Source organism: Peromyscus eremicus, chromosome 3 (genome assembly GCF_949786415.1).
Source record: "Peromyscus eremicus chromosome 3, PerEre_H2_v1, whole genome shotgun sequence".
NCBI classification, from domain to species: domain Eukaryota; kingdom Metazoa; phylum Chordata; class Mammalia; order Rodentia; family Cricetidae; genus Peromyscus; species Peromyscus eremicus.
The window spans coordinates 25,346,722-25,368,877 of record NC_081418.1 but is presented as its reverse complement, the minus strand read 5'-3'; the positions used below and the strand labels follow the sequence as shown (position 1 = coordinate 25,368,877).

Below are 22,156 nucleotides of genomic sequence, written 5' to 3'. Positions count from 1 at the left end.
TCTCCGAAAGAGACCTACTTCCTGTCTGTTTGTCTTTATATAGACTTTCTGTTCTGAGTTCTCATTGGTTGTAAAACCAACCACATGACTGCCTCGTCACTGTCTGTTGGCTGTATCCTTGAACACACAGAGATCTACCTAGCTCTGCCTACCAAGTTCTGGGATTAAAGGCGTGCACCACCAACGCCCAGCTCTGCTATGGCTTGCTATTAGCTCTGACCCCCAGGCAACTTTATTTATTAACATACAAATAAAATCACATTTCAGTACAAATACAATATCACCATAAAGGGGGGAGGGAGGGAAGAAGAGAGGGAGAGAGGGAAAGAGAGAGGAAGGGAGGGAGGGAGGGAGGAAAGGAGGCAGGAAAAGAGAAAGAGAGAAAGAGAGCAAGTAAGCTTGATGGTCTATGTTCAATCCCAGAACCGACAACCAAGCACGGTCTCATGTCCATACCCTCACACATTCTATTCACGCACATGCATGCATACATATGACAGTAATATTAATAATTATTATTAAGAAACATCTCTCATAATATTTTTGTCATATTATGAAATATTTAGCTACAGATACAGAAATTTTGCCCTAACATTGGTAATTTGAATTTCTACAAATTTTTTATTATGCATATTAGTAATATGTATTTACTAGTGGAGAGATTATCCTAAAGGCAAGGATATAGTGGTTATATTTCTTCTAGAACACATGAGTGTCATTAAGTATACATATTTACGTGTATAGTCTTGTGCAAATACGGTTGGAGAGAATTTTTAACTAAATGGTGCTTGTTAAAAGCTGCCATGAAAGCTAAGTAATAGAGGCTGGTGGCTGTGACTCAGATAGCAAGGAAAACTGGGAGGAAATTACAATACTTGGCTTTGTGGATTGTTAAAGTCGGAATAATTTCTTTGTTTGTTCTAGGTGTCCTGAAAGCCTTCGGCCTGAAACAGTGAGGCCTTGCTTGCTCCCTTGTAGGAAGGATTGTATCGTGACCCCATACAGTGACTGGACGCCATGTCCCTCTTCATGCAGAGAAGGTATGGGGTGTAGATTCTAAAGGCTCTTCACCCAGGACTTCATTCCTCAGGACATTTGACTTCTTCTGGATGAGCAATATTTGTGATTCTTACACAGGGCCTTGTTCTCCTGGCTTTTCATGAATGTAGGAACATTTGGGTTTCTCCCTGGAAATAATATTGAGTTAGAGTTCCTGGGAGGCAGTAAATTTTATGCCAGAGTACACCTTGAATTTTTATTATATACCTCAAATTGAAATGATTCTAGATTTTATTAATACATCTTATCTTTCATTAATCCTGAAAGAATGTATACTAGTCTTGTGAATTTCTAAGAGAGTTTCCAAGTGATCTCAGTACACATGGCTTCTAACCTACTTATAGGCAAGAAATAGCCTGAGACCAAGTTTGCTACAGGTTCAATTATGTAGCCCAAGGATGGGAATAAAGCAAAGAGAAAAACTGTCGAGTTGACTCCCTGCCAACATTTAATGTGCCATGAGGCATTTCCAAGATGAGTATTTGTCCCCTGCAAGGTTTGGTTTTGCTTTTGTGACTTGCAAAGACTCTTTTTTATCATGGTCCATCCCCTGATAAATCTTTCCTTACCCTTCAGGGCATGGTCTTTTAGCATTCCCACTGAGAGAAATGTTCACACCTTCTGTGTGACTTACACAGTAACAGCAAATTTTCTCTCAGTGTGACAGACAGCATAGTCTCCAGTTTTCTTGTTAGCTCTCTCAACCTGTGCATTGTCTTTATGCTTTCCTTATGTTTATGTTCTTGACTCTCACTGGAGATTTGCAATTCAGAGCTAATTTCTAGTTTCATGACTATCTTAACTTGCGAAATGTTATTCTAAACCACTTGATTTTCTGAATGTTTTAATTGATTGTTTTTACAGATTATCCTGTGTATAGTTAAAGCACAAGTTTTGGGAGATTTTGTTTATGAGATAGGACCTAAGTCTGTCAAGCAGTTTTTGCAATCTTCCTTCCTCGATGTGTCAGTTTCCAGGATTAGAGATGCATACCACCACATCTGGAGTATTTTCTTTTATGTTTTATAGCACACTATTAAAATAGTGTATGAAACTAAACTGCTAGCAGAGCAAGAAGAGATTTTTTTTTTTTATTTCAATGTCTTTTAGAATTCTTAGTAGCCTTGGTGGGGAAAGAGTGGCTGCCATTAGTCTGCTTGTTTTTGAGACAGAGTCTTTCAGCCCAGGTTGGCCTTGAACTTACTAAGTAGATGAGGATGATCATGGACTTTTGATGTTCCTGGCCTCACCAAGGGCTGAGATTACAGATATGTAGCACCATGCCATTTTTTGTTAGTGTGCTCTAGAAGGCTAAGCCCATAGCAAGTCTACCAAGATATAACCCCAGTTCATATTAGGTTTTGTAAGATTGTTAATGGTTTAATAAACATTAATTTAACTGCAAAAAGAGAAAAATGTTAATGACATGCATTTTCTAAAAAGCAATGACATTTTCTGATTTTTTAAATAGATTTTATAATCTTATTTCTTTATTTTCTTAAAAGCCACATAAAATATGGTTATTATTGGCTTGGTTGTTACCAAATAGCATACTTTTCTATAGGCTGTGATCTCTGAAGTTTTTGGTGCTGTTCATCACTTCAGTGATAAAGTTTATCTATTATATTACATTATATCACATCACATTGCATGTGAAATCTTGTGTTTTGTTTAGGCTCAGGTTTTGGTTTAGTCTATAATAATGACAAGGTCTTATAGGACAGGCACAGCATGCTTGTATGTGCTCACTATATGGCAAATACTTTAGTTGGCTATATTGGAAACAATCTTTCTGAGAAAGCATTGAGATCACAATAAAATAAAACTTTCTTAGAAAATTTAAACTGAATATTATTAATTAGCAATTTCCTAGTACGTTTATTATTTTCAGTTCTTCATTAAAAGCACTCATTCATCTTTCACTCTATGTTTTTCAAGTTACTTCAATGTGTCAGGCTTGATTCCAAATATAAGGTATCAACAGTCAACAAGCTAATATCCTAGAGGCATGAAATGTATAAGGAAATTTTTTTCTAATATCTTAATTTGTGTAAATAAAGCATTGTCCTTAAGCATGAAGATCCACAAAATAAAAACAGGGGTAAAGAAGAGAAGTAACTTAACTTTGGAAAATGACAAAGTAAATAAGCTAGTAATCTATGATAGAATGTCTAGGCAATATCAAATTCTCATTTAGCCATGCACTTATAAAGAGATTCCTCAATACACTGCTAGTATAACTTAATTCATATTCAGCAACCTGAATGTGCAAAAAGGAAAAGAAAATTAGTGGTTTTTAGCAGGGTCAAGACTGCTCCAAGACAATGCAAGAGAAAGAGAGGGAGATGGGACACCAAGTACAGTCATAGGTACTTATAATAATAATGGTCACAACAGAGTGCTAGGAAAAGTGCACATCAACCCCTGTTGATTCTGAAGAATTTTAATAAGATAAAAAAAATTAGATGAACTGTCAAGTTAGGAAAAATGGTCAGTGTATAAACTATTTAGAAATGAAAACATGCAAGTCTGATGGTTATAACACGAAGGTCTCAACAGAAGACTCAGTAACTGATACAAGATAAAAGAGAAGACCATGAGATGAGTGGAGGTATAATAATTGTGAATGCAGTGTCTAGGATGGAATAAACTTGTTGTTGTCGAAGAAATGAAAGTGGTAACGGAAGTGGAAAGAGGATTACAGTGTGGTCAAGGTGACTAATTAGTGAAGCTTCTTGAGACTAAAAGGTAGGTAGATAGATAGTGATGTTAAGTCAGAAGTTTAGGAGAGTTGGTGATTTTTAAAGGTAGAAGGAAGGAGAAAGAATACAAAATTGCTAAATGGAGCTAAGTAGCATCTGTTAAGGGAAGTATAGAAAATTTCAATTAAGAAATTGAAGATGAGAGATTGGGTATTCCAAATGAATGTGTAAATAGATACGTCAGAGGGTGGAGAGGAATGAGAAAATGTAATAGGTTATGTCTGTGGACATTGCTGTGTATCTGAGTAATAATGAAGGAACACTTGGGGTGCTGAGCTGGTATAATGTGAGGTATAATGGGTTTAGTTGGATTGATCACTTGGTCAAATATAGGTAATTGTTCTAACTTAAAACTCAGGTTGCCACTAGATGACACCAGCTCAGAAACCTGCTGACATGGAAGCAAGAGGCTCTCTGGTGATGGAAGATGTAGACAGGAATCTACTTGGGTGGCAAATGTTCTCTCACCTGCACAGCAAACCAGCTCTACCCCCTCTTTAAGTGAAAGCTATATGCTAAATCTCCTAGAAAATATTTTCAAAAACCAGAAAGTTAGGCTCTTAGATTTAAAAGTAACAACTGTAATTGTGTGTTAAAGACATAAAAGGAGTGGGATTATAGAGGAATAATAGTGGAGGATGCTTTGTGCTCTCCAAGAAGCTTTTTCTGCTCCCCTGCTGACTTCTGTAACTGAGCCGGGGGGGGGGGGGGGGGGGGAGCTGTGGCATTGCAGAAGGGTAGACTTTTGCTATGGTCAAGAAAATGAAACAGTGGCACGAGGCTAATTTTTCCATTATTTACTTAAGAAATGGTCTAATTCACGTGCTGTTAAAATTGCGCTGACGCTGGGTGGTGGTGGTGGCGGCGGCGGCGGCGGCGGCGGCGGCGGCGCACGCCTTTAATCCCAGCACTCTGGTGGCAGAGGCAGGCAGATCTCTGTGAGTTCAAGGCCAGCCTGGGCTACAGAGTGAGTTCTAGGACAGGCACAGAGCTACACAGAGAAACCCTGTCTTGAAAAACCAAAAAAAAAAAAAAAAAATTGCATTGACTTCAGCATATGACTAAAAATTCTAAACAAAGTTTTGTGTTCAATAAGAGGCAATGAGAAAAATAATTCAGGAATGGAGTATTTCTTTTTAATTTAAAATTTCAGGTAAATCCTAAATGTTATAACTTTTGTATTTATTAGAACTTGGAACTATCCTTCTTCTAAAAATCAGTTTAAGGAGGTAAAATTACAGTGTAGTATTGCAGAAAATGAAAATAATTAGTTAGGTTTCAAGGAATAATAAAAATGGGGCATTTGAAATATTATTCATTTCTCTCCCATGATACACCTTGAAAAAGAACCAATGTCAATAAAGATCAATATTAACTTGTGGGTAGTTTGGTCCTCAAACGGTTGTGTACTAGTTGAATTTCAAACAATTATTCATGAATTTTGAAAAATGCCACTTTAAATTATAAATAATTTTTGGATAGAATTTGTTACTCTAATTTATAAAAAGTAAGTTCTTGTGATCAAATAATGAATTTAAATGTTCAAGTTCTGTTTGCTCCCCTTTTTTTCACACTGATTGCCTTGAGAGCCAGACAGAATGCTGCAGGAACAGAATTCACTGCTCAGCCCCTGAATCAATCGTATACTAGAATTACCCCAAAGATCTAAAGATTACCTTCATATTTTGCTTCTTGAATCAATATTTACTTTACCAATTCACATATTGCTACTCCAACTGGCCACTCTCCTTTTGACTAGTGTAACATTTAATTTTACTCTTAATTCCTTCCACAAGTAATTTCTTTGATAAAATATACTTTGAATGTCTTGAGATAACTGAAAAACTGCTGAAACAGATTTATAGATTATGTACTTACTTAATTTGTTACCTTACAAAATCAGTTATTTTGCATGCATAATTCCCTTTTCTTATTCTATCTTACATAGGGATTTCTGAGTAAAAATACGGCACACAGGAGCCTTTATAATTTCGTGCTCATTATTTCTCAATGAAATAAATTGTTTGTTCTTAATTCTCAATATATAGGCTTGTTTATTCTTTTTTTTTTTTTTTTTTTTTTTTTTGGTTTTTCAAGACAGGGTTTCTCTGTATAGCTTTGCACCTCTCCTGGAACTCACTTGGTAGCCCAGGCTGGCCTCGAACTCACAGAGATCCGCCTGGCTCTGCCTCCCGAGTGCTGGGATTAAAGGCGTGTGCCACCACCACCCGGCGGCTTGTTTGTTCTTAATCCCCAATATACAGGCTTTGGACCTAGTACTTATTTCAGGGAATGGACAGAAACAAACAGAACATGCTAATAAACCATATGAATGGGTGAAAAATAAAAGTTTTCTCATTCAATAAGTATTTATAAAGCACTTCCTATGTGTGGGCAATTTTGTGGATGTTCACAGAGGTCAGTGGAAACCTTATATGTATTTCCAAATACATTTAATAAACGGCATAAATACACACAAAGTGCTATCAAATCCCAAGCTTACTACCAGAAATTGTTTGTGAATAATATTCCTCTTTTACCCCCACGGATTCTGTGGGTCCATACCCTGATTGAGTCCTAAAGTGAATGCACAAGCAAATTCTTAACTATGGTCAGAAGAATCAAGGATGTCCTGATACTCCCTGTACAACACCATTAAATTTCCTCTCTGAGTACTATAGCGCTGAAGTACTCCAATGTATTAAGGACACTGCTTTTGTCCTATGGCTACATAATGTGAAAGATTTTGAATTTAGTATAAGAATAAATGGATTACCACTGTACAGTCAATTAAAGTAGAAAAAATACCCATAGTCTTTGATTTCTAGTATACATGTGTATAATTTTAATAAAATTATATCAGAAGAATATTACAGACTTGTATTTCAGATAACATGTGTGTTTCAAAAGTAGAAACAAAGGAAAAAGAAAGGCAGACATTGGAGCACATGAATTGGAAAATCTTGACTATGTACCAGGTGACATCTAGACAGTTAATGCTTAGGATCTTCAGTTTATAAGGTTTCATTGATGCTGAGCTCATTGTCCGCTCCAATCCCCAGCCCTTGGCCTTGTTTCTGTGTCAAACTTCCTTATGCAAATCGAGAAAGGTTAGCAAGTGACTTTCTCTAAATATTTTGACCACTTGGGAAACAAAGCCCATATGCTGGTGATCTTTTCCTAATGAAGAAGACAAAGAAATAGAGAGACTAAGGGAGGGAGGGATGGAAGGAAGAAAGAAAACAAAAAAATCCCTCTTCAGATACTAACCAAATGATCAGATGTTTATTTAGTTTACATACTCTTTTTAAAAATATTAAAAATTAATCCTAAGCATATACTAAAATAAAGTAAATATTCAAAAAGATAGAATGGTGGAACTAAGTAGTAAACGGGGAGGGTATGAAGTCAAACTAAGAAAAATACGAATGAGAAAATCAAAGTTAATGTATGCTCCTGCAATGGAAGAAAATTAACTCTGAGAGTCCAGTGACCAAAATGAAAAACAGAAGGATAATGGATTCTGAAGAGCATCAAGAGAAATGAAAATGCTCCTTGCTCTGAGTTGTTAGAGGCATCTATCACCTGGGCTTGAAGCTAGAAGTCATTTGAACACTATAATAAATAGAAAAGCATTGGTAACACTGCATTTCTACTGACATTTCTTAGATCTTCTCTAGATAAATCATATTAAATATATAAAATCCAATCAGTATTCAAATTTATATTGTTACAAAAAAAGTCCACAGTAGTGTTCCCAAATACTTCAATTCCTAGTTGCCAGCAATTTTAGTCCCAAATTCCCTGCTCCATTAACTATAGTATTCCAATTATTCATTAACATAATTATTGTAGTTATAAACATGATTCACACACAATGGGAATAATCCTCAACAATTCACAATAATCCAGAATCTTAAATTGGAACAAGGTGCACATAGTCACCCATTCAGTCAATTCTGTGCTCTCCCTTTCCATGACTGTTCATCACATATTCCTGAAAGTCTTTTAAAATAGACTCTTAAACCCTGCTATCAGAAACGGTGACTCAGAAGTCCTGGGTTTGGGCTTAGCTGTCTGCTGTTATTGTTCCTGTTTTTAAAGAGGTTATCCAACAGAGTTATTCAGAAATCGCTGGTACCTGATCAGCTCTTCTGTCTAGCACAAGAGTCCTCTCTAAGCATGGCTGTCATTGTTCTCCCATCACTATGTTAAGGGACACCTTGAGTTCATGAAAAAGGATTCTGTTGTGGGAAATTTTTCACTTTCAAATCATTTTATCTTATAACCACAATAACTTTTTTCCCCTTCTGATTAAACTCTGGTTGTTAAAGGTTGTAAACTTTATAGAGATCCCGCTGTCCTGTAGTCTGTGCATGGAATATTTAATAATCTTGTAAAATAATGTAAATGCATCAGAAATTATATTATCTGCTGACATATTTCTCTACAGAATTCTTTTCTAAGTGAAACTGTACCATGCAGCTATTCACCCTTAAAAGATACATGTATTGAAAGTTGAAATATCAGAGCTGGTAAATGTGTATATTTATAATCTAAAAAGCAAATTTGAACATTCTTTAATCATTAATACATTCTACTGTCAGACTGTTATCTTTCTTGAAGGTAAAGTTCCCCCACCACCAGTTTTTAGAAATCATTTGGAGTTATTTACTTACAGTAATTGCTGCTATTTTTGACATGTACCTAAAAAAAAGTCTTTCTCTAGGAAACGTCTTTTGTTTCTCTACATGGAGCATGATACTCAGAGTGTGGCCTGAATTGAAGCTCTTAGGCTGCTTAGCATGAATAATAAATAGCTGGAATAATTTATAAGTTATGAGTTTCAAATTAAGAGAGTAACAAAGAAATAGCAGTATAACATTGACTATATCCTCCTGAGGAAGGTTCACAACAAGTGTATGTGCCCCACATGGCAAACACAGCTACAAGAGATGACATGAAAATAAACTTACAGTAAGGGGAAGGATTTAATTAGATCTGTCATATTTCTCAAGGGAACAGAAAAATATGAAAGAACAGTGACTTTGTAACTGTACAGTAGAAGGACTGGTTGACTGTGGAATGGTTTCTCTTTATTCTTTATATTTTAAAATATAAACTGATTTGGTTTTAAATATAAGTGTTCTGTGAGACAATTAGTAAATGATTAGATGAAATAAAGCCTCTCATTCGGACATGTCACAGCACATGTCGCTGGAGGCAGGGAAATTTCTTCAACACTAACTGCTATTGAGAGATTCTAAGTGCAAGTTGGAACGTTGCTTCATTTCAGGGGACTCTGGAACCAGGAAGCAGTCTCGACATCGGGTCATCATTCAGCTACCAGCCAATGGAGGCCGGGACTGCTCAGACCCTTTATATGAAGAGAAGGCTTGTGAGGCCCCTCCCACGTGTTACAGCTACAGGTAAAGGGGGGAAAGAAAGTAGATGGTGCACTGGGTAATTCCTGATCACATCTTTCAAGCTGATATTCCTTCCACCAGCTCAGTAGGCTGTTCAGAATTTTCAAAGAACTTCACTTCTGAATCTACCTCTCCCAAGGCAAATATATGTGTCAATTTCCCAACTGTGTAGGTAGCTCCAGGAGGTGGGGAGAAGGTCTTATGTTGATATAAACTATAAGAAATGCAGAAAAAAAGTTAACAATTATAAGACACATGTTCCTGAGGAAGGGACTTCTTGTCACAGGAGAATAACCTTGTCTCCAAAGAGCACCTGTTTCTACTAAGTGTGAGCATTGAGGCTTAGGAAGTGACATTATTCTTTTGTAATGCTAGTGAGATGTCTGTCTGTTCTATTCACCTATTAGCAACTCCAAGAAAGTTGAAGTCATTGAAGCTACACATAACCTGAAATTTTTATTGCAGAAATATGGCCTCCTTGCCAATATTCTCACTGAAGCTTGCTGAAGTGTATCATTGCAGCCCTGACAACAAATGAAACTCTATGTAATATGACAATCATTAATGAAATGTGTGATCATAACACGATAACTTAAGTGGAGATCAGTGGTAAATTGCCATATTAATACATGTATCATTAATTCACAGGTGACAGATGTCATTACTGTGTGTTTACACTGTGAACATTATTGACTATTTGCCCCACATATTGATTTTTGAAATTTGTTTTTGTTATGGGATATTATAATTTCAGTTGCTGTTACCCATGCAGTGATCATCCAAAGCTCATTGTAGAGAAGACACTTGGCCTGACTGGAGTTTACTTAGTGGAATGCAACCCTTTTGGGGCCAACTGGGACATCTCTTGGAAGTGTAAATAAGAAGTCCAAATGCTCTCTGTCACTCGGTGAAGCCTGTTTCTACAGAACTTGAGAACTTGCCCATCATATAGTCTTGTCTCTTGTGCCATAGGAAGAATATTGTATTTAACAGTGTCTTTAGAAGGGGTTTGTTTGTAGCTAAATTAAACTTAGGAAAAACTTCAGTGGCTAAACAGCCTGCTTTTTGTTAACACTACATTATCTCTGTGATTTGTCCACCACATCTGCTTCTTCTCACTGAGATTTTATTCTTCTCCTGTAGGTGGAAGACACACAAATGGCGCAGGTGCCAGTTAGTTCCTTGGAGCATCCAACAGGATGTACCTGGAGCTCAGGAAGGCTGTGGGCCTGGACGGCAGGCAAGAGGTGGGAGGCTGCACACCAGAGTCGATTTGCTCTGCATTTCTCCAGTATTCTTTCTTATATCCCTCCCATCACTGCCTTGTTGCATTTTGCTTTAATATCAGACTTGGTATACAGAGCAGAGCAGATAGGAACAGCTTTGCCCTGTTCTACAAAACACCGGAAAACTTAGCTTTTGAAATTTTGTTCTTTAGAATGAACACATAACTGTTGAGCTCTTCCCTAGTTGATAGGTAGAAGAAAATCAGGTGCAGGTTTTGGTTATGACATAAATAATGTTATAACTAAGCATTTTATGTGTTTCTAAATAATACTAATTTATAGCACTTTACTTGACATCTTAATAATCACTGTGATTCATAATCCTTGTTATGCATCATATTTGTCCATGCATACAGTGTAAGGTAACTGCATAGCTTTCCTAGAATTCTCCATGGTTGCATTCCTAATATCACAGAGGTTGTCCATGAACCTGATCATACATGGCACTGGCTTTTAAATGGCATATTTATTTACTCAAAGCTTGCAGTGTGAAGTGAGACATTCTGCACTGCTACAAGACACAGAATCCTGCAGAAGTGTGTGGTGGAAAGTTTTCACATTTGCATTAACTATGTGCTGGATTTTCTAGGAAATAAATCTCAAGGTTTGGAGAACATTGTTCATCCCCATGCATGAAATAGAAAATTTGGTGTTTAGATATTTCGTTATTTTTACTTATACAAACTGTCAGTAGTTCTTCCAGAGTGTGGGAACAGGGTTCTAGCAAGCATGCAGGTTAGGGTCCAGATGCATTTATTTACCTGAGGATAGACAGGAGTTCTCTGAAGGGGTAGATCTTTCTTTGGCCGTTGTGAGTGAGTGGTGTGTGTGTGTGTGTGTGTGTGTGTGTGTGTGTGTGTGTGTGTGTGTACACGCGCGCGCACGTACATACTGCAGGGGGCTTATCAATTCCTTGAGACAGCCTGGCACTATCCAAGTGGTGGCCTTCCTTGGTTTCTGGGTCTTGAGTTACTCACAGTCATACAATTCTGACTTTATCTTTCATTCTCATCTCCATCATAAACCTTAGATAAAAATGACTCTAACTAGAGCTGTATTGAACTGAGAGTCACCCTTCCCATTATAAATTTTTCTTCAAAAAGTTGAGTAAGGCAAAGCCTGATCACTCAATGATAACTCCTCCTTTAAACCAAGTGTGAACTTATGTACATTTCTGGTTCTACACAGAGTTGCTAATGATCAGGGGCACAGGTGAGTTTGGAAATCCAGATGGATATACAAACTTCAGTTCCAATTCTAGTACAAACGCAAGGTGAGCTTTCCTCATCTAGTCACTCTTCTATGTGGAAAAGAAAAAGTCTGGTAGGATTCTTTCCATTTTAATATATAACCACACACAATTAGTACGCAGAGACTGGTGGTCAGAATATGAAAGGTATATTTTATAGAATACCACTAGAGAAAATGTTGGATACGATTGTCCTGGCAGGTTTTGTGTCAACTTCACAGAGCTAGAGTCATCTGACAGGAGGGATCCTTAGCTGAGAAAATGTCTCCATAGATTGCCTGTAGGCAGGCCTGTAGGCGGGCCTGTAGTACATTTTCTTAATTAGTTATTGATATGGGAGGATGCAGCCCATTGCATGTGGTGCCATCATGGGCTGGTGGTCCTGGGTTCTGTAAGAAAGTGGGCTGAGGAGCCCGGGACTTCCACTCGTGTGTGAGGCGAGCGGAGCCGGAGACAAGAGCAGAGGTCGAACTCAGGATCTGACAAGATGGCCGGGCTGCCCGGCAGGATCATCAAGGAAACCCAGCGTTTGCTGGCTGAACCAGTTCCTGGCATTAAAGCAGAACCAGATGAGAGCAACGCCCGTTATTTCCATGTGGTCATTGCTGGCCCCCGGGATTCCCCCTTTGAGGAACTAAAAGGGACTTTTAAACTTGAACTATTCCTTCCAGAAGAATATCCAATGGCAGCACCTAAAGTACGTTTCATGACCAAAATTTATCATCCTAATGTAGACAAGTTGGGAAGAATATGTTTAGATATTTTGAAAGATAAATGGTCCCCAGCACTGCAGATCCGCACAGTTCTGCTATCAATCCAGGCTTTGTTAAGTGCTCCTAATCCAGATGATCCGTTAGCAAATGATGTAGCTGAGCAGTGGAAGACCAATGAAGCCCAAGCCATAGAAACAGCGAGAGCATGGACTAGGCTATATGCCATGAATAATATTTAAGTCGATCAGATCATCGAGTGTACATCACTTCTCCTGTTCTACCAAGACTCTTCCTTTTTTGTTTGCATTTAATGGACACAGTCTTAGAAACATTACAGAATAAAAGCCCAGGCATCCTCATCTTTGGTGATTACATGCACATTAGCAAATCTCTGTCTTGTCCTGATTCACTGTTGTAAAGCATGAGCAGAGGCTACAAGTATCATCTAGGTTGTTGTGAAATGTTGAAAACAGTGACTCTGCTTGGGTTCGTTTCCCCATCATGGTTTAAGCACAAAGCGCTGTGGATGAAGGTAGTTGTCAGGGTTAGCTGCCAGGGGTATGGGTGTTTTTATTTTATTTTTTAGGTGGAAAGTAGTTTTATTTTAATTTTATGGTCTCCTTTCCCCCTTCCCCTCTTATGGGATCTAATTGCAGTGGTTAAATGCAGCCAACCAGTTTTTTAGAATATTCTCTCTAGCCAAGTCTAACTTTAGATGCTGTAGATGGACAAGCTTGATTGTCTGAACCAAATGGGAACATTAAATAAACATCACAGCCCTCACTAATAACATTGTGACTTTGCTGTGGAGTGTAGATTCTCTGCCCTCCCCCCCCCCAAGAAGAAACAAAAGTTTGTGACCATTTTGTATGGCTTGTCTGGAAACTTCTGTAAATCTTATGTTTTAGTAAAGTATTTTTTGTTATAAAAAAAAAAAGAAAGAAAGAAAGAAAGTGGGCTGAGCAAGCCTTGAGGAGCAAACCATTCCTCCATACCTTCTGCATCAGCTCCTGCCTACACATTCCTGGCCTGCTTCAGGTCCTGTCCTGACTTCCTTCAATGAGGAAGGGTGATATGAAATCATAATCCAAATAAACCCTTTCCTTCCTGAGTTGCTTTTAGTCATGGTGTTCCATCACAGCAATAGTAGCCCTAACTAAGACAGGGATGAAAGTGGTATACATGGGAAATGGCTTCATAATTCAAAACTCTACTATTAAAAGCTGAACAAACTTGAGTGACTCACTTCCTCCCTTGAGGCTAAAAAGCCTTGCCGAACTGTGCACACATTGTCTTCATTGAAAGATAATTCCTTCCCCTTCCTGTCAGTCCATGGCCCTGATGACTGTGCACAGAATGTCACAGAGCATAGAAGCAACAGTCTGAACGAGGACATCTTGCTGTTTAGACACACTATCTGTGCAGAAACTGATTTTTTATGATTATCGTTGACTTTATCATTTCCAAATCTCATAGACTGTTATTTTCTGGTCCTAGTGAGTACTTCTTAATATCTAATACACTTACCCACTTCTTCTGTGAAAAAGGAAGTTGTCTTTGGCCTCCTCAGTGCCACTTTCTTTTGGTTTTTGAATGTTCATTTGTTGGCTTCCTGTTTGGTGGCTCTTCCTCCCCTAGTCTTCAAGGAATGCTGGCACAGTCTACTCCTGGCACAGTCCCCACAATGCTCACTCTGTCCTAGTAATCTTACGAATTTCAGAAAATCTGGGGGGACAAAGTGGCATTATAGTAATTGGTTTGTGTATAATTAACTTTAGGATAACAACTTTCATGAAAAGGGATTACTTGTCTTTATTATTCCAGCCTGTGGAGATTTATTTTTCTTGCTATGTTCCTATGGGGTATGAGATGGAGAGAAGTATCTTTTGTTCTTGGAAAGAGAGAAATGTTTTCTTACATTGATATTCATGGTTGATTCCAGAACTGTGAATGATTCATTTGTCAGTGTCTCGCTGTCTTTATCATCAACATCATATGGTCACAGGCAAAATAAAATTAAAGAAAGTGTTTTCCTTTAGTGGTTAAAGTAATCATGTTGCATTAATTCAATCAGCAAAGCCTATAGAATGGGCACTTCTGTGTTGTCTAGTATTTCAGACTTTCTAGTCTAGCTACACACTCATTTGTGACTGCATTGAAGAGGCTATGCAGAAAGAGCCATGGGTGTTGTGAAAAGATGGGGATATTGACACCAAGGAGCTTGCATTTGTTAGGGAAGTGAGAGCATTTACTCTGACCCAACAAATAGGACTTAAACACTAAAAGCAATTGATTGCAAATAAGATCATTTAATGTTGAAGGAGCAAGAAAGACTTAAAGGAAGGGCTTCTACTTGACTTGTCCCATCTTCCTAGAATAAGCAGAAAGAAGAGTGGAACGTACAAGGCAATCAATTCTATAAGCTAAGCTTTTGAGGTAAGAAAAGCAATTAATAAGCTCATAGAAAAGTGGGTAGGTTGAGGCCGCAGAGATGTGAGCTGGATCCTGGGGAGATTTTGTGGAGACCTATAAATGTCAGGATCAGTGTTTGAGACCATGTTCAATAAGTGAAAAGAGCAAGGCCTGATGAAAGCAGCGTTTTATCTGTCAGCATGTGCAGAATAAATTAGAACGATAAGAGACTTGGATCCAGCTTCTGGCTAAGATACTGTTGGAACAATAAGAGGCTGAAGTATCAGAGGCTTAGATGAGAGCCACAGTATGAAAATGGACAGAAATAAATAGATATTGGATTTAAAACAGTGAAGATGTTTGCAGGATTTCACAAAAGAATATAATGGATAATAGAAATACAAGTTAAAGTTCAACCTTGTGCTTTTTAACTTCAATATTTTCAGCTTCATAATAGTTCTGTTGCTGTAAATAATTATTCTGAATGCAGAGCTAATTTGGGAAGTTCTACTTCATATAATTTGCATAGTATAATCACCAAGTAGAAAGTACCTACTCTGAAGTTGAAACAGATATGTAACTGTAAAGGTGGCATAGAATGGTAGATGATTATTTGACCAACATTCTATAAGTGATTTGTTGTACTTTAGGAAACCTCAAATCTCCAAGATATTGTATATATTTATATATAAACGTAGTAATAATATTTTCCATTACTATATTTCTTTTTTCTCCGGCTTACTCACATCCAAAGGTTCTTTAGTTATTTCTTTTAGTCTAAAGAATTTAGATTAAAATTAATATTTCTGTAACTTACTGACTTTAGATTAACATTTCCCTCTTTACATCAGAAGTCCATTATATGAATTAAAATATAGTCACTACTATTAAAAACCATGCTAGAACTCTAACAATAGATATAATTAATGTATGGCCTTTATAAAATGATTTGTTTAAACTATGGTCTGTCAACCCAATCCAGCCCACAGCCTGTTCGTTTGTAGTTAACATTGTATTGGAACACAGCCATACCCATTTCTTTATGCACTGCCTATGGCTGCTTTCAAGATACGTGGCAAAGTTCAGTGGCTACAAGAGACAATATATCTCAGAAAGCAAAGACTATTTACTATCTCAGCTTTACAGAAAAAAAAAATGACTAGCCCCAATCTAAATTGAGAAGCAAGTAATCATTGATATAGTTACAACTTCTATTAGTATAATCAATAGCAGTAGATAGCCCTACCTTGTCCTTAGCTCCAGTTTCCAAATTAAGACCATCAGTGAAAAAAAACCATTTAAAGTTATGAGATACACAGGCTCCAAAATCTATTATAGTAATAAAATACCTCCTTTAAGAATGAAATAGCGGCATTCTTTGGGAAATATCAGAATACAGCATTGACTTTCTGAACTCCAGCGGTAAAGTTCTTAAAGAAAAAAATAAAGATAAAACCTGAAAATACAGAGTGTGGAAGACAAGAGGCAGAAACTGTTGTAGGGTTTTTCAATTCTTTTCTCTAATGATGAATCATATCACAGCTAGATGTTAATTTCTGGCTTATTCATGATGTATTGCATAGAGAGGAATCAAAGTGTTTGTTTTGTGTAGTAAATGTGCACATCTCAGCACATCACTTGCAAGGTCCTGTTATGGTTCAGTTTTACTCAGACTTGAGCTTCCACATCACTAGCAAATTATAACACTAGATTCTGTCCCATCTAATAGTCTTTTGTAAAATAAATACATAATCACTAGTGTGCTGTAGTTGCTGTAACAGTATACCACAATTTCAAAGTGCTAAGGAACTCAATTTCTGGTGGTGGCTTTTTTTGGCTTTCAGAGAACATTTTCCCTATAACTTGTGGAATACAGAGAGAAAAAGCTAGAGAGACAGAGACAGGGAGACAGACAGGCCAGGCAAAGAGACAGAGAGGCATACACAAACGTGGAGGGAAGCTCTCTCTGAGAGCATCAGTATCATCATAAGAAACCACTCCCTTGTGAACATATATAATCCTAATTACCTTCCCAAGTTTCCATCTCATGACTCCATTATTCTGGGATTAGAACCTCAATCTATGAAATTTAGGGAAATACAACTCAGGCCATATCATCAACGTCTTAAACTTTCTGTCATGATGGACAGGTCTATAAATCTGTTATATTGAACTTTCTCAAAAAACTATATAAACAGGTTAACACCAGTCCCTAAAGCTAATGCAAATTTCCTGAATAGTATTCAATATGATTAATGGTAGCGTAAACAAATATTTCTTAAATGCTACACAATTCATGTTGCCTCATGCTATTTGCCAGTTGAGAGAATGAAAATATATAGATAATTTCATATGGTATGAAGTATTCTAAAGCATACATGATTTGAGTTTCGAGGCAAATTAATAATGTATATATTGTTAGTACTGTATAAGCACAACAACAATAAAAAATTTGGAGGAAAAAATTAGAGGTAACTACTGCCATACACCTAGTGAAAGAGGAAATTACATTTAAATACAAGGTGACTGGAGGAAAAGAGCATGATGTGAAATCTATACACTTAAGGGCAGTGTATTGGCTGGTTTCTCCGGGGCTTCTCTGAATGCACTTGAGACAGACAGATATCCCTCAGGGACTGAAATACCAAGAGGAAAATAACAGATTATTGTTTCAATTAAAAACAAAAACAAACAAACAAAAAACAGAAGCAGCGAATTGTCTAATGGCTTAAGAACAAAAAATAGAGAAATAAAAGAGGTGTTTAAAAATTAACAGGATTTGGTGATTTTAAAAGCTTGCTTCATGTCACTCAAGTTATTTGTATGTAAACATGTCATAGAACAGCAGCCTCTACTGTCTGTTCTCTCTGGTCACCTTTCTGCTCTTCAGATGGTATTTAGAAGACTAAGTCACTGCTTTACCAGATGAATAGATTGTTGAATCCTAGCCATATTCATGTATAAAGTTAGCACTGGGTTTGCATTAGGAATAAAATACATGGCTCATACCAATGATAATTTTGGGCAGCCCACACCTGACTTTAGATCTCATGCCTTTTTCTCCTAACTGCATGAGCATAACAATTCCTCAGATTTCTACACCAATTAATTCCCAGTTCCTCGGATCCCTCAAATCAACCAGGCACTAGCCCTTAGCCAGCATGTAACCAATGTCTATGCAGGCACCAAAGGCTTCCGCTTCTAGCTCTTCACGTCTTATTTCACCAGCCACCAGAGCAGAGGTGGTGGCCCAGGCTAAAGTGAGATTTGGTGGTATTCAAAATTAGAAGACCACAGAAATGCTGATTGGCAAGGGCCTATAAGAAATAGTCAGTGGCTAGAAAACAATATTATTGAATACTAGAAATAACTGAAGGCCCAGGTCAGGCTTCAAAACCATCAGAGAGATTAGTCTTTGAAGACCAATGGATTGTAGAAAACCAGAAAGTCTGAGGGACATTCAAGATTACTATTATGTATGGTTGGACCATCTCAGTGGAGTACTGATATACCTGGAGCCAGAGCTGACACACGCCAGGCTGGGGATTCAGAGTCTAAACATGAAAAGGAAGCTGAATGCTGAGCCCTCCTACCCCTACCTGGGCTGAAAGGATTTCACAATGGCCTGGACAGCAGCAGCTCTTTGCAAACATCTAAAATATGACCTCCTGTAGGGTCATGGATGGCGACACGATGTCTGAGTCAGTGAAACCACAGATTAGAGTACAAAGTCAGCAGAAGTAGGGTACCCTCTGGAGAAGAGGGAGCCAGCAAAAATTCAAAGGTCAATGAACATAAAAAATAATACTAGCAATGGCATATTTCAGATGATTTCCTTATTTTTTCTCAACAATTATTCTAAAGAAAAATAGCAGCTTCTGCTATTTAAATATGAGTATGTAATTCTGGGCTTTATTATTTGTTATACATTAGTGGAAGAGCATGGTACAAAAGTTATAAAAATTAAATGTAAAGCTTTCATATAAATAATTTCAAAGCCGGGCGGTGGTGGCGCACGCCTTTAATCCCAGCACTCGGGAGGCAGAGCCAGGCGGATCTCTGTGAGTTCGAGGCCAGACTGGACTACCAAGTGAGTTCCAGGAAAGGCGCAAAGCTACACAGAGAAACCCTGTCTCGAAAAACCAAAAAAATAAATAAATAAATAAATAAATAAATAAATAAATAAATAAATAAATAATTTCAAGATTGTTTTAGTTCAATATCCATGTTGTTCCCTATGTTATCTCCTGTCAGGGATATCTTATGTAATCAAAATTAAATCTAAATAATTTGTGGAATGTGAGATAGTAATAGTTAACTGCACAATATATTGCTTTTATGAACAAATGTGTCTAAATCTTGGATTTCAATGTGTTGAGCCTTATCTTTTGCCTACAACTCTTGTCCATTTTATTCTTTAAAAAATTGTATTTGAGACATTATTAAAGTTTAGATAATACCAAATATCTGAGTCAGTTTATTTTAGCAATACATACTATTCTGTTCATTTACAGACAGAATTCAATTAAAAACAAGAAAATACAAGTAGAAAATAACTAAATAAAAAAGAGAGAATGTTACTTTAAGGAAACTTATGTGTTATAGTTTTAAAACCTTCTTTGGACTGATTGTACTTATTAATTGGTTCCTAAGTTTTGTACTTTTCCCTTTTATAACTATTATTCAAAGCTTTTATTATTTTTCCATTTAAAAGTGCTATCTCCTGATTTTCTGTATATCTCAGCATCTTAGTTGATTTGAACATTTTGATTCAGTCTTATATTCCTCCAAGACCTTTGTTATCAACTGTTTGCCAGCATTTGCCATTTTTCAAATAGCAGCCCATAAAATACACGTGGCACCATCCTGTGGCTATGATTGCTCTTGGATGTTCCACATGTGGCCGTGCAGTTAGCTAAACCTTCCAACATCTCCACTCCAGTCTAGCTGACCGTGATCTGAGCTACTCTTCTGGGAGCTGACATTTTTTTCCTAGTAAGAGGTGTGAATATTTTCACACATATTGTGTGCATCAATGGCACTGGGATCATTGGAAACTAAGAGTAATTTAAAAAGAAATATGGCTTTTTTTCCATTCTGACAGGGTTGTGTTCACAAATTATAATTAGGAAGTGTAAGTTAGCAACTATGTCAGTGAAAATCTCTTTGCTACAAAGAAAGACCAGGATCATTATATCTACCTAGGAAACAACTGGGGTGCTCTTGCATTATTTATATGCTGAATCTAAGCACAATTAGGTCTCTTGGTAACAAGCTCCTATTCATGCTAAGCCTTTTCTGTTTCATTTTTATATGATTTCATTCTCACTCTTGCCATTTATTCATAAAACTATGGGAAAATAACTCATCTAATCAACTTACCAGCTAGAATAGTATGTCTGGAATGTCACCCAGACACTACTGTGGTAGGATACCACATGTTTGTACCACTCGATTTAATAAGTAAGGGTTCAGAGCCCCTTGACCTCTTTGTTACACATAATTCAACAGCTTTCATTACATCAAGATACAGATTCTGCTTCCTGTAATGAACTGTGTGCACATTTTAGATTTAGCAGCTTATTTCACTTTGATTAGTTAAGCAAAATGACAGCAAGGGCTTACTCACACACTGCAGAGTAATGCACAGTCTACTTGAATTCCCCACTTTAGTGCAACCTGAATAACAGGGGAGTTTCTACCTCTTCAAGAAAATCAAGGTGTTATGTTGTTAGACTTACTGACTCCAAGTTCTGTCAGTATCTTCAAACTGATACTCATGTTAACTTATACGCATCTCCATCTGCTGTTAACTCAAGGGTGCTATCGCTGTTTCCTCTTATTCCTTGAATCTTTAATATTTTTTCTATTTAAAACACAGTTCCTAGGGCTGATGGCTCATCAGTTAAGAGCATGGGCTGCTGCAGGATTGTTTGTTTGTTGTTTTGTTGTTTTGTTTATGTTTTGGAGATGGAATCTTCCTGCGGAGCCCTGGCTAGCCAGGAACTCACTGTGTAGACCAAACTGACCTTGAATTCACAAAAATATGCCTGCCTCTGTCTTCTGAGTACTGTGATTAAAATTGTGTCCTACCATGCCTTCCTAGCATCATCTACCACTTTTGTAGAAGACCTTGATTAAGTTCCCAACATCTGTATCAGGCCAACTCTAGCTGCAAGAGATCCAGCACCCTCTTATGGCCTCTGTGGGCAGCTGCTCTGATATTTACATACTCCTACATAGACACACACACATCATATACTTTAAAAATAAAATAAATCTAAAACATAATTTACAAATAGATTTACACAAAAAATATTCTGAAATTGATTATTCGATTTATTGGGCTTTGATACTTAAATTTGGGAGATGTTTTAAAAAATACACAAAAATGGGAAGACTAGAATGAGTATTCACAGTGTGGTTATTATTTACTTACCATTAAATGTTGTTTTTGATATCTTGCAATCTTGGTCATCTGTCACTCCCTGCACACTGCAAAATAATTTTCCTGGAGTATTTTCAAGCAACACCTAGATAAGATATTTATTTCCTATAGACACTTCATTCTTTTCTAACATGAAAATGATACTATCATTTCAAACATAATTAATAATAATTTAATGATGGCTAATCTTTAGGCCATATCGAATTTTCCCCTATTGTCTCAAAAATGTCTGCACACACAGGCAGGGGAGATGGCTTAGTACATAAGTCACTTGCCACACAAGCACAGGGCCAGAATGTTTATACTCACAACCCATGTAAAGCTGAACACAATAGGACACTCTGTAATTCCAAGGCAGCAGCATCGAGAGGGGAGGCAGAAAGGGGAGAATCTCTGGAAGTTTATGGGCCAAGTACACACATCTGTGTAGAACATAAACCTGGCTTGGCTTCGAGCAAGATGGAATGTAAGGATCAATCTGAGGGTGTTTTCTCTACTCTACACATGCACCGTGACATGTGCACGCCTATATTCACATACGTAAGCATTCTCACAGGAACACACAGAGAAAGACATGTACATGTACACACACATCATAAACACTCATAAAAACATTTACACACTGTTTTTTCAAATTAGTCCCCTCTAAGGTCTACAAATTTTCTTTGATTAGTGTATCTTAATGAATTACTTTGATCTAATCCCACATCGTTTTTTTTTTCTTTATAGCATTTATTTTCTGAAGAAATTGAACTTCTTACTTACTTTTATACTATTTCCTGAATCTTGATGGGCTATGCT

The 22,156-nt window shown here is 37.2% G+C and overlaps 2 protein-coding genes across 2 annotated transcripts in view; both read left to right on the top strand.

Moving 5' to 3' along the window:
- The window catches only part of Thsd7a (thrombospondin type 1 domain containing 7A), a 219,695-nt gene that overhangs the window by 143,242 nt on the left and 54,297 nt on the right, over window positions 1-22,156 (top strand). Inside the window, exons 9-11 of the mRNA XM_059256457.1 lie at window positions 925-1,040; window positions 9,118-9,250; window positions 10,391-10,494. Coding sequence (XP_059112440.1) covers window positions 925-1,040; window positions 9,118-9,250; window positions 10,391-10,494 — 353 coding nt within the window. The remainder of the gene's footprint in view (window positions 1-924; window positions 1,041-9,117; window positions 9,251-10,390; window positions 10,495-22,156) is intronic.
- LOC131906677 (ubiquitin-conjugating enzyme E2 N-like) lies at window positions 12,197-12,854 on the top strand. Its single transcript, XM_059257385.1, has one exon. The coding sequence runs from the start codon at window positions 12,270-12,272 to the stop codon at window positions 12,732-12,734; it is 465 nt and encodes a 154-aa protein (XP_059113368.1). The 5' UTR covers window positions 12,197-12,269; the 3' UTR covers window positions 12,735-12,854.

Coding starts and splice junctions, on each gene's coding strand:
- LOC131906677 (XM_059257385.1), top strand. CDS start 12,270: ATGGCCGGGCTGCCCGGCAGGATCATCAAGGAAACCCAGCGTTTGCTG.